The 15,353-nt window shown below is 38.1% G+C and overlaps 1 protein-coding gene across 8 annotated transcripts in view; it reads left to right on the forward strand.

Annotated features, from left to right (window-relative positions):
- si:dkey-237h12.3 (teneurin-3) overlaps nucleotides 1-15,353 on the forward strand; it is a 135,403-nt gene that overhangs the window by 10,458 nt on the left and 109,592 nt on the right. For all 8 annotated transcript variants that reach the window (XM_025910178.1, XM_019364060.2, XM_019364070.2 and 5 more), the window contains exons 3-4: nucleotides 1,910-2,399; nucleotides 4,366-4,641. In XM_025910178.1, coding sequence (XP_025765963.1) covers nucleotides 2,129-2,399; nucleotides 4,366-4,641 — 547 coding nt within the window. In that variant the 5' untranslated portion in view covers nucleotides 1,910-2,128. The remainder of the gene's footprint in view (nucleotides 1-1,909; nucleotides 2,400-4,365; nucleotides 4,642-15,353) is intronic.

Raw genomic sequence — 15,353 nt, forward strand, 5'->3', positions numbered from 1 at the left:
TGAAAGTGATGAGATGTGATTGAGATGGCCTGTGGCATCGTAAAACAAGTGTGTGGGGGGTAGTGTTGAGTGTTGAGTGTCAGCCTTACAAGAGAGTGTGTCACTGATTGCATCTCAGCCCATCGGGGGAACAGAGCGATATGAAGCAACTCAGGGAGAAGGGGGGAAAAATAAGTTTAAGAGGCCTAGAACAGCTCACAGTTTTCATTATCCCTGCATCCTGTACTCCACCCGCAACTGCTTCAGTTTTTGGAACGTCTCTCTGGGGCTGGTGCTATCTCGCCGTGTGACGGTACGCTATCCTGGCTTCATTGGAAGGTTTTGATGCTTGATGTGAAACGAAGTAGATCTCATTTGGGGAAAGAAGGAGTCTGATACTCAAGTCTTACAGCTCAGCCAAGAGAGAAATGAAATTGTGGTGTGTGGCATGTGTGACTCTGCGCGCGTGTGTGTGTCTCAGGAAGCAGTGGAAAATGGCTGGTAATAAACACTTCTGACACACCACGGCTCCCATCCACATTCCACTCAAGGGTTTTTTGTGGATTAGTCACATTCTCATCCCCCTTGTCCACATTTAGAGCAGAGTGAGAGTGTCTTCTCTGAATTTCTAACAAGTTAGGATTTTTAACACCAGTTTATCTAATGTTTCTGTGGCCAGAGACAAACTGCATGTATAGCTAGTGCAGTGTTTGTAGTTGTCAAATACTACAGTGAGAGTTTGGGAAACAAAGCTGGTTCAAAGTCTTTGTATGATATTAGAGTCTTTTACTGTCTGCCCTGGATGGTAAATACAGAAAGGTAGTCTTTTTGCTATTTTAGGCATGAAATTAAACACTGGTTTAAAATATGCAAATGAATATCTGTCAAATATAAAGACTTGATCACCTTGCAGTCTCTTGACATTGTGTCTGCATTTTTTTTTTCAAATCTCTGAGATCAAAAACAAAACAAAAAAAGAAACTTTTTCATTTTTGGAAGAGCTTTCATTGCTGCTAATTTAAAGCGATTAAATGGTTCTTGTGATAGCTGCTTCTTGCCCACTTGTGGACTATTCAAAGTAACAAAGGCACTGTTCTGGGAAAAAAAGATTTCTGTTATGATTTTTTAGTACCTTTAAATGAAGTTCAGTTTACCTTCAGTTTATTGTTGTGGGTGCAGAAATTATGTAGCGCTTAAGAAATGGTAAATTGAAATGATCTGTGTATATGTGGAAATACAGTATAAAAGTATAAAAGGTCATAATTCATAAAAAAGCACATTTTTATTTTCGTCTCTCTCTATGTATGTATATATATATTTATATATATATATATGAATTTTGATAGAAATATTTAATCTTGTCATTGTTCTTCTGTGCATTTAAAGTAACACTAATTGAACGTTCATATAAAGGCTTGGCATTCTAATTTTATCAATTAAATTTAAGTTAAGTTAAAAGTTTTTTAAGTGATAATGAAAGCAAAAGCTTTCCTAGTCATGTCAACCTGTTGATTTATCCTTCATTTAACCAGAATTTTGCATTCAGAGAATGTTAAATTTGGCGCATCGTCAGTGGAAAATTGCAAAGTTTTAAACTTTTCAGTTAAAAAAAGAAGAAACTGTTTTTTTAATCTTTTTTTTTACAGAGTGCTTACTGAAATTACTGGAATTGAACATTTTTGAAGGACAATATTTAGAGTTAACACACTGAAGATAAACATGACTGCAAATGCAATACAGAGGTGATCTTTTAAGAGGCGAAGTCAACTTAAGGAGGTATATATCAGTTCACGGGTGAGGTTTCAGGGGTGTGGGGGTAGAGTCGGGGGTGGGGCCGTGAGAAGGGGATAAGTGTGTGCTTTAGAAGATGAAGCAGATGGATTAGTGTTATCTGAGCTCCTTGCTTCCTTTCCTCATCTCTCTTTTCCAGGTAGAGTGGCTGGAAGGCTGAATGGACTGAAGAAGTGGGCGACAGAGGTTCAGAAGTGGGGAGGAGGGTTTGGGGGGAAATCGGTTACAGGACGAGAATCAAAGCCACAGGAGGAAGAGGAGAGGGGGAAAAAAGCAGTGAAATAATCCAGTGGTGAGTGTCTCAGGAGAGTGCCGGTGGTGAAGGGGAGCGGAGTTGGATACCCAGCATGCAGGCAGCATGGAAAGGGTGAGGGAGCAGCGGCCTTTCTGCTCGCTGTCCAAGAGCCAGAGAGACCGAGAGAGACACTGTGAGAGAGACAAGGATCGAGAGCGCCGTTACACCGCCTCCTCATCAGACCGGGACGAGGGAGCCTGCCGTGTGCCCACTCAGAAATCCTACAGCTCCAGTGAGACGCTCCAGGCCTTTGACCATGACCCTTCACGAATGCTCTTTGGAGGAAGAGTCAAGGAGATGGTCCATAAGGAAACTGCAGAGTACACAAGGCCAGGTTAGCAAGAACAAATGTTGTCCTTCTGTGGGATTTTTCAGTATTTGTTAGATGAATGTACAAAATGTAAGCTTAGAGAGGTGCAGATTGCCTGTCATTTTTTTAACGTCATGGCCAGTGTCATCAGAGTTTATCATTTAAAAGGCACCGGGTACAAAAAAATTGCAGCAGCAAAAAGTCTTCCATCTTATAGTGGCATTTTTCTAAATTGAACAAGAAGCTCTTAGATTTCAGTTGTTGTTAGACTTTAGTAAATACCACAAAGAACAAAATCCTTATATCCATGTTCATTTGCTGATGTTTAACAGTGTGAAACCTCATTAGTAAATGAATGCTGATGCAAGGATTTTGTTGTTTGTTTGTTTAATAAATTTTATCCCACAGTTTTATCTCCCACTTTATCTCTGCAAGCTTGACAAGAAATAACAATATGGCGCCAGTATGCTAGACAGTAGTAAACACAGTTAAAGGATGTCAAACAAAAGCATAAATTAGATTTATATTTCTAAACTTTTACAGAGAATTCCTATTGAGTGTGATGTAGTGGGCTACTCTGACCTCATAAAATGCTCGTGCCCTGCAGGACTGTGTTAAAATAATAAGGTAAAATGTACAATAAGTAACCCTCTTCTTTAATTGGCTGTTAGAAACTGCTGTAATTTCTGTAATTAAAAACTTTGAGCAGTTTATTCTATTTTATGGCACTCCTTTGGCTCGTAAGATTGCAATCAGAAAAAACTATCCATTACACTTTTACATTTTCATGGTGCTAATTGGTGTCCATTTTAGAATAAATGGATTTATGATGAAGTTGTGGGAAGAAGAGTAGTTTCCTTTATTTCTTTTTAAAATCCAGGCATTTAGCCTTAACGAGTGTTTCTTACATCATCACAGTAAAAGTCAGATTTAATGTTGATGATGGAAAAAGAGCATGTTCTTGTTAATTAGTTGCTTTATTTGCTCTTTATGTGCTGTGCGTATGATAGCATAAGAATCCTGGTGCATGTAGTGATGATTTTAAAATGGCTTATATAACAAAAAACAGAAAAAACAAAAAACAAAAGCTGTGTGAATTTCACTAAAATTTTAAAAACATTTTAAATACATCAGAGGGCTGAGGAAAATGCCTTATTTTGAAATGGTAAAATACTGGAGATGAAATACATTATAGCTATGATGATTTCTGCATTAAATATTAATAATTAGCTATAGCAGTTTCTGGATGAACACACATATATTTGAGCCTGACTGCAAGCATCTACTAAGCAAATGGCTAAAAACACTACAAATATACAGCTCACTTCATGGTTAAAATCAAATATGCAATGAATGAAACTGAAAAATGAACTTTTTAATTTAAGGACTTTGAGATCAGCTCGCCCTAAGATGTTTTTGTGTTTTTTTGGCATTATGCCTGCATCATTTAAAAACAATTGAAAACATGCTGCAGACTCTTTTAAAGGCATTGCAGGTTAATTTTTATTTTCAGAAATAAGCAAACCCTTAAGCAATGTGAAATGGAGACAAAACTAATTTAGAGCATTGCTGTGATTTATTGTTAAACAGTCTCTTAAACAGTTTCTAAAAAACTATCATAATAATTAGGTGATTAGCATCTTTACTTATTTTTTTTTATCTGTAATTTAATCCAAGGATATTGATTTCAGACCATTTGTCTAATGGAACTTGGTAATCTTAAACATAGCAATTATTATAATTTTAATTAGACTATTTGTGTGATTTGAGTCAAAGAAATGCAGTTGTACATCTTGATAAGTTGATGAGTGTTAAGTAGCTTTGGAGGAACTTGTTAAGGCTTTAATTTAGCAATTACCCCCTGCCTTGTCGCCATGCTCTTAGATTAACAGTTTTTTGTTGTTTTTTTTTCTCTTTAAATAGCCCTGCTCATGGCTATTAAGTACGGTGTTGCTTGGTTTGTTAACTTTACTACTTCTGTCATTGACAGGTCAGACATTTTCGCTAAGGCAACTCGGGATTTGTGAGCCACCGGCTCGCAGAGGCTTGGCTCTCTGCCCCGAGACTGGCCTCTCCCACCCACTCAGCAGCTACTCCAGAGGACCCGTCGCTACCGAAAACCATGAACCTGTATCACCAGAACGTACCATTACTCTTTGGGGGACAGGGGCAAAATCGGGGCAGAATTCATGCCTTTCCAGCCGCTCTAACTCGGCGCTCACACTCACTGACACAGAAATGGACAATAAATCGGACAATGAGATGGGTGAGTGAGGCACACTTTTCATTATTTTACCTTAAAATGCTTATTTGTTTGGAGCCCTTACCCTCATTGCTTTTCAAAGGGGGAGAAATCACTCTGTATAAAGAGCAGCAGTAGGTTGGATTATGGTGGGTGCTGGAGACAAGGCCCTGATTGGTGGAAGAATGTGAAAACGTGATTGGTGGGGCTGGTATCTTGAGAGGCATTTGCAGCTGTCTTTGTTTGGATCAAAGGCGTGATTCCTTGCCGCATGCGGAAAGGAATCGGGCCTTCAGATTGAGTAGTTGCTAGTCACCTGGTCCTGCTCCACAGGAAGCAAAGGAGTTTGATAAAGTTTCCCCATGGGCTAGCATTAAATCAAAGATAGCTTTGTGTGCCTCAGTCTGAGATTTTGCTTAGAAATTCTGCAGTGGTTGACTGGGCATACATAATGGCTGATTAAATGGGCACAATGGTTTGAAGTGCAAATTTGATCATGCTGGAAACCTGAGATGGAGGATTGAGGTTCTGTGTTTGAAGAGGGCAAATCTTTGTTGCGTCAAATGGAGGCAATACATGTAAGATGGCTATATTGCTGTGTTGTTGTTAAACTCATTTATGTCGTTCCACTCTTTTCACATTTTACTGTTGTTATGCTTGTTTTTTATTATTGCTCACTGAAAGGTTAGTTTGCACTTCGGAAAATCATTTTGATCAAATCTGTTGCAAAATGACATCCAGTGCTTTTTTCACCAGTTTTTCTTCTTCCATCATCCATCATTTTCTTTTATTGAAATGCATTGTGTCGCTTCTGTCTACGCTCAAAGTCAGCCTGTCATTAACTTTATCATCTCAGCAGCATATGTTTTGGTGTAGAGCTTCAAAATTTTCCTTCTGAAGTTGATGACTGAAAGTGCTCGTGACATTGCACATCATTCATCACCATTAAAGTGTGAGCCATCGCCATTATAACACATGCAATGTAAAGCTCTAATTATTTTAAGAAACCAGTGGTCTCAAAGAGTGGCAGGCAGTTTAAATAATTAGAGTTGATTACACTTTACTGGCAAGAACATTAAAGAGAGGGTAAAAAGGAAAATGTCTTGTGTTCATGTGCTATCAATTTTTATCTAAAAACATTGGCTACAGTCTGACATTTGAGACAAGTCATTTTCTTAATGGCAGTATTCATCATAGAAAGCTTGTCTCCGGGGGAGGGGGCTGAGTAAGTATTTTACCTTTTCAAAATACCATCAGAATTCAAGTCCGTGTGTTTGTTCCTGAATCTGGCCTTTACTTTGGCCCAATACGCTGCATGCATTTATGAGTCACTAAAAGCTCGGCTCTAACCACAGAGGTGCCTGTAAACATGGCCTTCACCTCCTTAGTGCTCGATTCCAGTCATATTTGATGGTGAATATGCCAAGAGTGAAACCATATCAACAGTCATTTCTTCAATATGCTCTCTGTCTTGCTTTGATTGCACCTGGCCTCCACCATTTTAACTGTGCGAACGCACACACACACACACACACACACTTATACAAACGCCGCGGTACGCCCCTTTGGCATACCTCCTCTGGAGTTTCTTTTGGAAACTCCTCAAGAAGCTGCTGCTGATTGGCTCTAGCACAACACCCCACTGAGGCTTAAACTCACTATTGTCTCAATTAGTTTCGCAGGGAAAATAAACACTTTATCTGCTTTGCCATACATTTTTTTAAAAAATGTTACAAAAAGCAAAATCACCTAAGAACATAATTTAATGGTATTATTGAAAAATCTACCCCCGTTTGTTCAAATAAGCTACACACACACACACACACACACACACACACACACACACACACACACACACAGTATCGTCATCTAGGGTTTGAACCAGAGCAAAGGAAAACCTGGCCAGTGTTCCATCTCTGTAGATCTTGGTCCTTTTTTTGTCAGGAGCATTGCACTTTTGACTTTCACTATTTAATGAAGCAGCTAAGAGAAATGACCCATCCAAAGGTTTCCATCAACTGAATATGCATGCTGAAGCTCCGACAAGGGGCCGTTCAGCCCCACTTATTCATAAATGAACTCAATATTTCATTCTAATTCGCTCTGTTCTATAGAGTGTTCGACACAGACAAGTACCGAGCCCTCAGCACATTCACAGAGAGCGGCATCTGCAAATGTTAACCTCTGCGAGAAAGAGCTCCACCTTTCAAAGATGGACCAAAAGTGGTCATAAGTGGACAGTGTACAGCTTTCAATGGTCAACTGGAGACTGAATAAGAGCAGTTGTTTTGTGAAGTGATGCATTTGCATTTTTGCAAATAAAAATGACCTTTGCTGAACTTTATTTTTCAAAAGAGAGGACTGAGACTGTGAATCATGAGTTCAAGTCTGTTGGCATTATGCTCATGATTATCCTTTTTTATAATCATCTCATTTTAATAAGATCAACGGCCAGCTTTTATTTATTTATTTTTTCTAATTCTTTCATGCGAAGCCCCTAATTGTATTATAACTGTTCATTGGTGACATTTTATTGAAAAGAAATAGGGGGAAAGAGGGAAAAAACTGTTAAATAGCTTGCATTGATTTTACACTTAAGATAATCCAGAACAACTGATAGAATCCCTGGAAAACAAAACTGATTGATTAAAGTGTTTGTCTTATTGGTCTTGTAGCTGTATGAATAGCCATGTGATAATGAGCCATCCTTACGTTTCCTAATGGATTGCACTATTGTTTTGTCCTCTATATGAATGGTACGCGCCATATCATGCTTTTTACACATAACATGGCATTGGAAAAAAATGTAATTAAAATAAAAGCAGTACTAATCAATAACACTTTGGCTTTTTAAATATTTGCAAGCCTACAGTGATACTCTCTAAATATATATGCTCTCTCTCATCATGCAGAAATTATTTGGTATCATCCCCTATATATGACAGTGATAAGTTTGCTATGGATAAATACACATCATATATTTGCACACACATATAAACACGCAGACACACACTTACTTAGTTGCTCACTTACTGTCTCATGTAACATTAGTGCTGTGACATCTACCAGCCATGAAGAGTTAGGAATCCATGTCTGTGGGGAGTGTACCGGCGCTCCGAGTGGCAAATGGATATTAAAAGAAATGTTTGTAAGAATTCTGATTTTATTTATTTATCTATTTATTTTTAGTTTCTACAACTAGGAGATTACAGTCAAATTTTCTACAGCAACAATGCTGCATGGAAATAAAAAATAATTTCTCTTGAATAATGACAAATGCATTCAGAGACGGAACAATTATTGGAATAAAGTGAGAAGAGTTGAGTTAAATTTTTATATAATTTTAACTCAGATTAATAGTCAGGTATAATGACGCTGTATTTTCTAAGCTTCTTTTTCAAACACTAAATGCACATGAAAAAATATCAGAAAGATTGTTTTATTTGGTGTCGTCTATATATCCCAAGGTGCCACCTTTCCTGGAATTTATTCATTTACAGGATATAGAGACTCTCTTTGCATGGCTCAGAATGTGGGTCACTTCATATCCTTGGGTTTTTCAATCCCACTCAAGCATGCACTTTTCACTGAAGTGGGAGGAATTTGTTTAAATATCTTTAAGAAATTAAAATAGATATTTGGACTAACTGTGCATTTTTTTCTGTTAATGTCAGGTTTTCTTTACAGAATTTAAAAAAATGAATGTAATTTTGTAAAGCCATTAAGCTTTGAGATTAATTAAATTTAACACCTCAAACATGAACAAGCACTCATTTTTGCTCCACTGCTTTCCTGCCAGTTTTAGTAACACACATTTAGAACAACATATATTATTAAAAAATATACAGAAAATATTCCCATTTCAATAAATGAACAAATTACTTTGTAAACAAAGCTAAAGTTTTCTTCAGAGCTGACTAGACACTGTTCTTATTGGGGCACTTGCTACTACTTTATGGTAATGCATTTTTTATCTTTAATATGAAATTGTTATAGTATAGTTTAACTGCTGTTGTGATGTAAATAGTTAAATTTATTTAGGACCATTACATCAATATATAGCTACTGAGTAAAAAGTGAAAAAAAAAACATGGAGAGTGTTTTTTTTTCACCTTAATGTTGAAGTGCAGGCTTCAGAATCAATATTGTACCCCTCATAAAACATGAATGACTGCATGAAACAGAAACGGCATGGCCCAGTTGAGTTGTATTCCTAATAGGGTGTGAAAAAGCTCGCACTTACTTGTTAGATACTGCAGCTACAGAACTGCAGTACCTCATGACAGCTCTCCTGGCTGTATAAACTATTACACATAGGGTTTATTGTTAAGTAGGAGGGGCTTAATGCCTGCTGACCCCTGCTTAGGAAAAAGCGACTTCCACTGTGATGCCTGTCACCGCTGGTTAAAGGAGCATCTTTTGCTCTGACCTCAACCTTCTGTCCAGAGTAGTTTTCATGGAAAAGTGTTTTGCTTTGATGCTTTCATGGAGGATGGACACTGTGAATGTTCCATTCCCTTGTATGTCTTTTCAGACATCTCTTATCAAGGACTGTTTACTAGTGGATGTAGCAGAAAAGAATTTCAATTTGTCCAAGTCACAGGTCCACATTGCAGTCATACACATTTTACAGTTGAATGTAGCTCACAAATTTATTGTGTGAACAGTGCCAGCAAAAGGTTAATTAAATCAGTAGAGGAGTCACTGCAAAGTGTGCTGTAGCACAGCAAGCACCAAAGGCTTTTTGGGTGGGAGTATGAAAGCGTATCAGACATCCTCTAACATGCTTCCCTGTGTGCATGTATTCATGTTCTCTCACTCTGCGCCTCTTCCTCTCCTGTCTCATGCACGCACGTGCACGCACGCACACTCGAATATCTCACTTTGTTTCTCACACTTTATCTCTAAGATTAGAAAAATCAAGCAAGAGTGCAGACATTTGCACACACGCACACACAAACCTGCATGCACGCAGGGCGTCACGCTGACGAAGGTGACACGCCATCTGTCAAACTCCTGTCTCAGATACGCGCCTTGTATTGTGACAGCGGAATCAGCCTATTGATCGTAGCATGAAGAAAACCTCCCTCACCACTTTCATAATTCAGTGTGGCACAAGCCGAATACAAAAAGAATAAATAACATCAGAGGTTTTTTTTATTTTATCTCATTTTGGGGGGGCGAGTGGTGGGGGTGGGGGTGGGCGGGTCAAAAGGCCTGGCCATCTGTGATAGTTTTGAAAAACACTCCAAAGCTGGCAGAGAAAACAGTTTCATCACTTGTTAATGGGGCTGGGAAGGTGTCTGAGCTTCATCTCGTGCCTCGTCGAAAGAGGAGACATGCTTTGATTGCCATCATTTATTGTCATCACTTCCGTGCTCGCCGGCACTGTCACCAGTTAAGTGCTCACATTGTTAGTGCTTGGGGTGACAGGGGAAGTGGGATTCAGTGATGACACGCCAAGGTGTCATAGCAGGGGTTGTGCTCATCAGTCATGTGAAAAGATTCTAGATTCTATTTTGGAGTAGATTGGAAAGTCTAGGAGAGGTCACCGCTGCGGCGCAGAGGTCATCGCCATTTGAACCTTTGTCTGAGCGAACGACAAACTGACTGCAAATAGTTTCAATTTAGTCTTCAACACCACGGCTCAATCTCGAGCTCCGCCCTAAGCCCTAATCACTAAACCCTCAAAGACTTAATTTACGTCACAGTTTTATGACTTAAAGCCTCTCCGCCAACATGTTTGATGGTTGCTGCTGTGAGACTTCTTTTTTTAAAATTTATGTCTGTTGGTTGCTCCTTGTTTGTGACATTACAGTGTTTATACATTTAAAAAAATCATAAAACCCATTAACCTTTTGCTATATCTTTTGCCTGCATTTGTCCAAAACTACAACAGGTCTACAATCGTGCATTAAATAACCACAACAAGAAGTCACCAGCTGCTGTCACAGATAAACCTTCCAGCGCATTTCAACCTATCACGGATATTACGATACCTAAGCGTCCGTGATAGGTAAACATCACTGATATCTCAGTGGGGTTCAAATATAGACTTTCAAAAAGGGCACATAATGCTGTCAAACAGTGAGCACAAGAGCCTTTATGCATGTGAAGATTTGGCAGTGGAACATCCTCGAGCTCTCCTTCACGTAGTGGAAGCGTCTGCGAGTCCATCCATGAGTGTGGAGACTGGATTCGGTCCCATGCCTCAACACCACGATACGCTGCGTGTGAGACTGTCCTTTTGTCGTGTCAGTGTAGTTTTGTGTGAAGACACTTTCTGGTGAACACATTAATACAACAGCAACACATGGTGAAAAAAAACTTGTATTCACACCCCAACATCCCCCCACAGAGAAGATGATCTGATTAGACTTTGGAGTGCCTTGTTGTATAAATTTGCATATTAATAAGGAAAAGCACATTTTCTTGAAACCACTCTCTCCCTTTAATACTTCAAAGATATTTTCCACCAACATCATCTATACGAAGACGAATGTATTATTTATCTTTCTTAAAAATAACCTTTCCTAAAAATGTGAACAATGGTTTGGCAAAAGGGATTTTTTATTTTCTTTGGTTACTTTGGTTACTGTGTGATGTCAACATTACAAAATATATTTTAAGTCTCTCTTCAAAGTCCAGAATTATGATTTAATAGTTAATTTATGTAACAAAATCAAAGAAGTGGGATTTTTTTCAAATATTTTATCCACATAACAGTCAGATACAGATTTATTAGTTTTTTTCACAGACTTGAAAAACAAGCTCAAATTCAGGAAGCTGGACGTAACTATGCCAACTCTGACTGTGGATTTTTTTGGGAGCAACTGAACACTTTGCTTTTATTCCCATTGTTGATGTCAGAGTTAGCTACTATTTCACCACTAAGAAATTTTAGATTTTCGAGTGGAGCTCTTATCTGCAAAATTGTTAGGCAGACAGTATTTGGCTTGATCTTTGATCGCACTATAGCGTTACATGGGCTGTGAAGATGTGTTTGCAACTTAAAAAGCTATTTACTTGGTCCAACATCTATTTTCTGTCACACAGTCTCTGAATAACAGCACTTGCTTCTTTGACTTCCGTCTCCTCAATTTAGCCGAGCGTCACAGACGACACTGTTTTAGCCCATGCTTACCTCGATCTAATTACTTGCATGTGTTAGACTACAGGACATATTATTAAGATTAGGAATTACTCCGCAGTTGTCAATTACAAGGACCACTATTTACTGTCCTCAAGAGAAAACGGCTCATTTCATTTCATCACACAACCTAATTGAGTGATTGCATTACAATGTAATACGGAAATAGCCAGGAAACCAATTTAGACTCTGTGAATATCACTGTAAGAAACTTGGATTAGTGTGTTAATCCATTTGTCTTGTTTTGTAACAACACGTATGTCTGGTATGTCTCCTGCAATTGGAGACCATCAATGTGTTTTTTGTGTGAATCCATCGATCCATCTTTGCTCCCCTAAGAAGTGAAGAAAATAGACCTATAGGTAAACACTTGGCACTGATTGTTTGTAAAGTACGTAATCAAGAAGAATGTTATTTTCCAATTTGTTGCTGGCAAATTAAAGCCACCACAATGTAAAGAACAAGTACAAAAGAAAGAAAAATAACTTCAAAAGCAAACCTTGAGGACAATCAGGTCTCTGGGTTTATTTTTTTCTTCATATGGGCTAAAATGGATTTTCTTCCTTCTCCTAGATCAACACAGGGTGTTCAAAAGTTGTCCCTTGGCTAGATCAACCTGCCAATTTATTTGGTCTCATGTCTTCCTTATTTTATGATCTCCTTTTTCTCCCCTATCTTGGGACACAGGAATATTTGTTATATTTATTGTCATGGTGCAGTGGTTTTATGTCCTTTATCATCCAATACTGAGGCGCACAATCAAAAAGTTGAAAGTCTTATGATTCTCCTGTTGTAGTTGTTTTACTGGAATATAAAAATGCCTCTGCTTTGCAGGTGCCACACTAAAGATATATATATATATTTATATATATATATATATTTCTAATTGCTTGTAACATATCCTCAAAGCACATAACCTGCTGTTATGGAGCATTTCTTTAGGCAAAAGGCTGCAGTGGTGTTAATAATCTCAGGAGTGTAGCGAAATTAAAAGGGAAACCACACTTATCGAGTCCAATTAAGTGACCAAGTAACAAAAAAATGTGCAGAAATGTTTTGTGCTAATTGTGTTGGGCTGCTCTAATTTTATTTTTGACACATGCAATTAAAAGCACATTTTTACTCCAAATTATACCGCTGGATCTTTTCATTGGTTGTGGAAATGTATTTGAGTCTATTATACACATGAATAAATGTTTCATTAAAAGACTTTGACTTCAGTCAGGATTTCAGGGAGTTTTCATCATGTGAGCGTTTCATCCAGCTCAAACAATGCCACAAATCAAAGGGTTTCAATCTCAATTTACCTTTACTATATCAAACAGTCTGTAATATTTGCCTGAGTTAATAATCTAAAAATGTTTGATGGAAACTTGTACACAGACCGTAGCCTGCTGTGTGCTGTTTCTTGTGCACACAAGAATTTTAAATATATAAATATAGAGGGTTTCCAGGCAGGGGGCGAATGTTACAAACCTTATTCTTTGTGGTCTTTTGTGTTACTAAAACTGCTTTGCACACTGTCCTCTTGTGGTCCAACCACATTTTTAAAAAAGAAATGAGCTGATAAAAATGTTGATATGCTTGTCTGAGTTGCCTTAAATTATTGCTGTGCGCTCACAAATATTTTATGCCCTGGGTTTTGCCACTTAGGCTATATACTATCCCTGTGCACCTTCAGAGAAAGACCTGCGCTTATACTCGGTGCTGAGAGGAAGAAAAAAATAAATAAAACCCAGACAAAACTTTTATATTATAGAACTTTTTAGTACTGAAAGTATTTGTTACCGCAGTCATTATTGCACGTGTCCTTAATTTTTATTGGACCCAGTTTACAAAAATATGCCTATGAATTTTGTTTTTTCCTTATTATTTATTTACAGTTAAATGTACAATCTTGTAAATAATTCCAGAAAAAATATAAGTAGCAGTATGAAATGTTCACATTTTATAATCTGAATCTAAAACCTTTTCTTGAAGGTTTGCTCACATGAGTTACTGTATAACATTTTCCCAAGTGAAGCAGTGTATTGATTAGGTTTTTTATGCTGTCTTTAAGACATTAAAGACAGTGTGTACATCTGTGGTGCAGATAAAACGACAATTAAAAGTGGCATAAAAACGGCTATAAAATCTGGTCTAGACCCCTTATTGCTGACAAGGGACATTTGTGGCTAAAGCATAATGAGACGTGTTTGATAGTTATATTTTTTTATTTAATGTCGATGATTTATATAAGCGGATATGCAGCACATACAGAATTAGAAACACAAGTGCAGAATAGAAAGTAAAGTACTAATGAAATGTCCTGATGGCTAATCTGGGAGATGAGGGCAGAAGGCAGGGTCACCTATCTCTCCATGTTCACAGCTCTCTCCACACATCATTCCCGTTTCTGTCACTTGTTATGAGCACTGAGCCATTAGAGAATCGGCCTAAAATAATCTCAGTCGTTGATATTTGCATAAAATGTTGGCAGTTATGCTTACTGGAGTAACAGCATCAATCACCTTGTAAGCTGTTCAGGTGGTAGGATTTTTAATATATAAGCCTGATGTCACTTCCCTAACATTTCCAAGTGTGTTATCCCCAGTGTTGGGTAAGTTACTTTAAATTAGTAACTTAGTTACATTACTAGTTACTTCTCTAAAAAAGTAACTCAGTTACTTCAAGTTACTCGTTACTTTCAGAGTAACTAGTTACTAGGGAAAGTAACTTTGGTTTTACTCAGAATTCTCTTGTTAATGTGTTGCTTCCATAACTGGATACCCAGCAAGACTGCCAGTCTTCTAGCTTGCTTACTTGCCACAAGTGCACTGTGCCACCTACCAATAGAAAGGAAAAAATAATGTGCACATTTCCACGAGAGAAATCCCACGCCTGGACCGTCGTTGACCGCCGCATGATTCTAGCCTGCTTTTTACATCCAACACAAAAACTGCAGTCGTGGTGCTTTTGATTGTACTCAGAACTTGGAAATTCTGCATTCTGAATAGGAAGATGTAGGTAACACCAGACTGCAGATGAGCTGCATACAGAGCTGGACTGGGACAAAAAAATCATCCCGGGCATTTTGACTAGAGACCAGCCCACCATTATAGGAAAAATCATAAAGCCTTTGAATGAAAACAAACACTGTTGTGACAGTGATGTACACTGTTCTGATGGTATATATGTATCAATCTATCAATTGTTTGTTGTAAGACTCAGATAATTATTTTTTTTAAAAGCGAGACATTTTAAATGAGAATAAGAAAGAAAAGTATTTCTTTGTCCCCCCCTTTCTCTGTTAATGCCCTACCTGGCCCCCTGGCAACACTTTGCTAGACCCGCCCCTGCACAGTTACCAGCTGTCAGCTACTTAGAAAAGGATGCTGGTGTTATTTGTCTCTCAGAAACAGTTCATAACTTCCCTTCAACTCATTCATGTCACCTAAAAGGTAAACCTGTTTCTACATCACCTGTTCAGCTCTGATGATTCAGTAAGGACATCTCCTGGTTTCATCTTCATGTTTCCCTCTCACCAGATAACCAAACCGATATAATGACCAGCAGCTTTAAAGCTGTGGCTCCAGCAAACATCAGC

This window comes from Oreochromis niloticus, linkage group LG2 (assembly GCF_001858045.2).
Source record: "Oreochromis niloticus isolate F11D_XX linkage group LG2, O_niloticus_UMD_NMBU, whole genome shotgun sequence".
NCBI classification, from domain to species: domain Eukaryota; kingdom Metazoa; phylum Chordata; class Actinopteri; order Cichliformes; family Cichlidae; genus Oreochromis; species Oreochromis niloticus.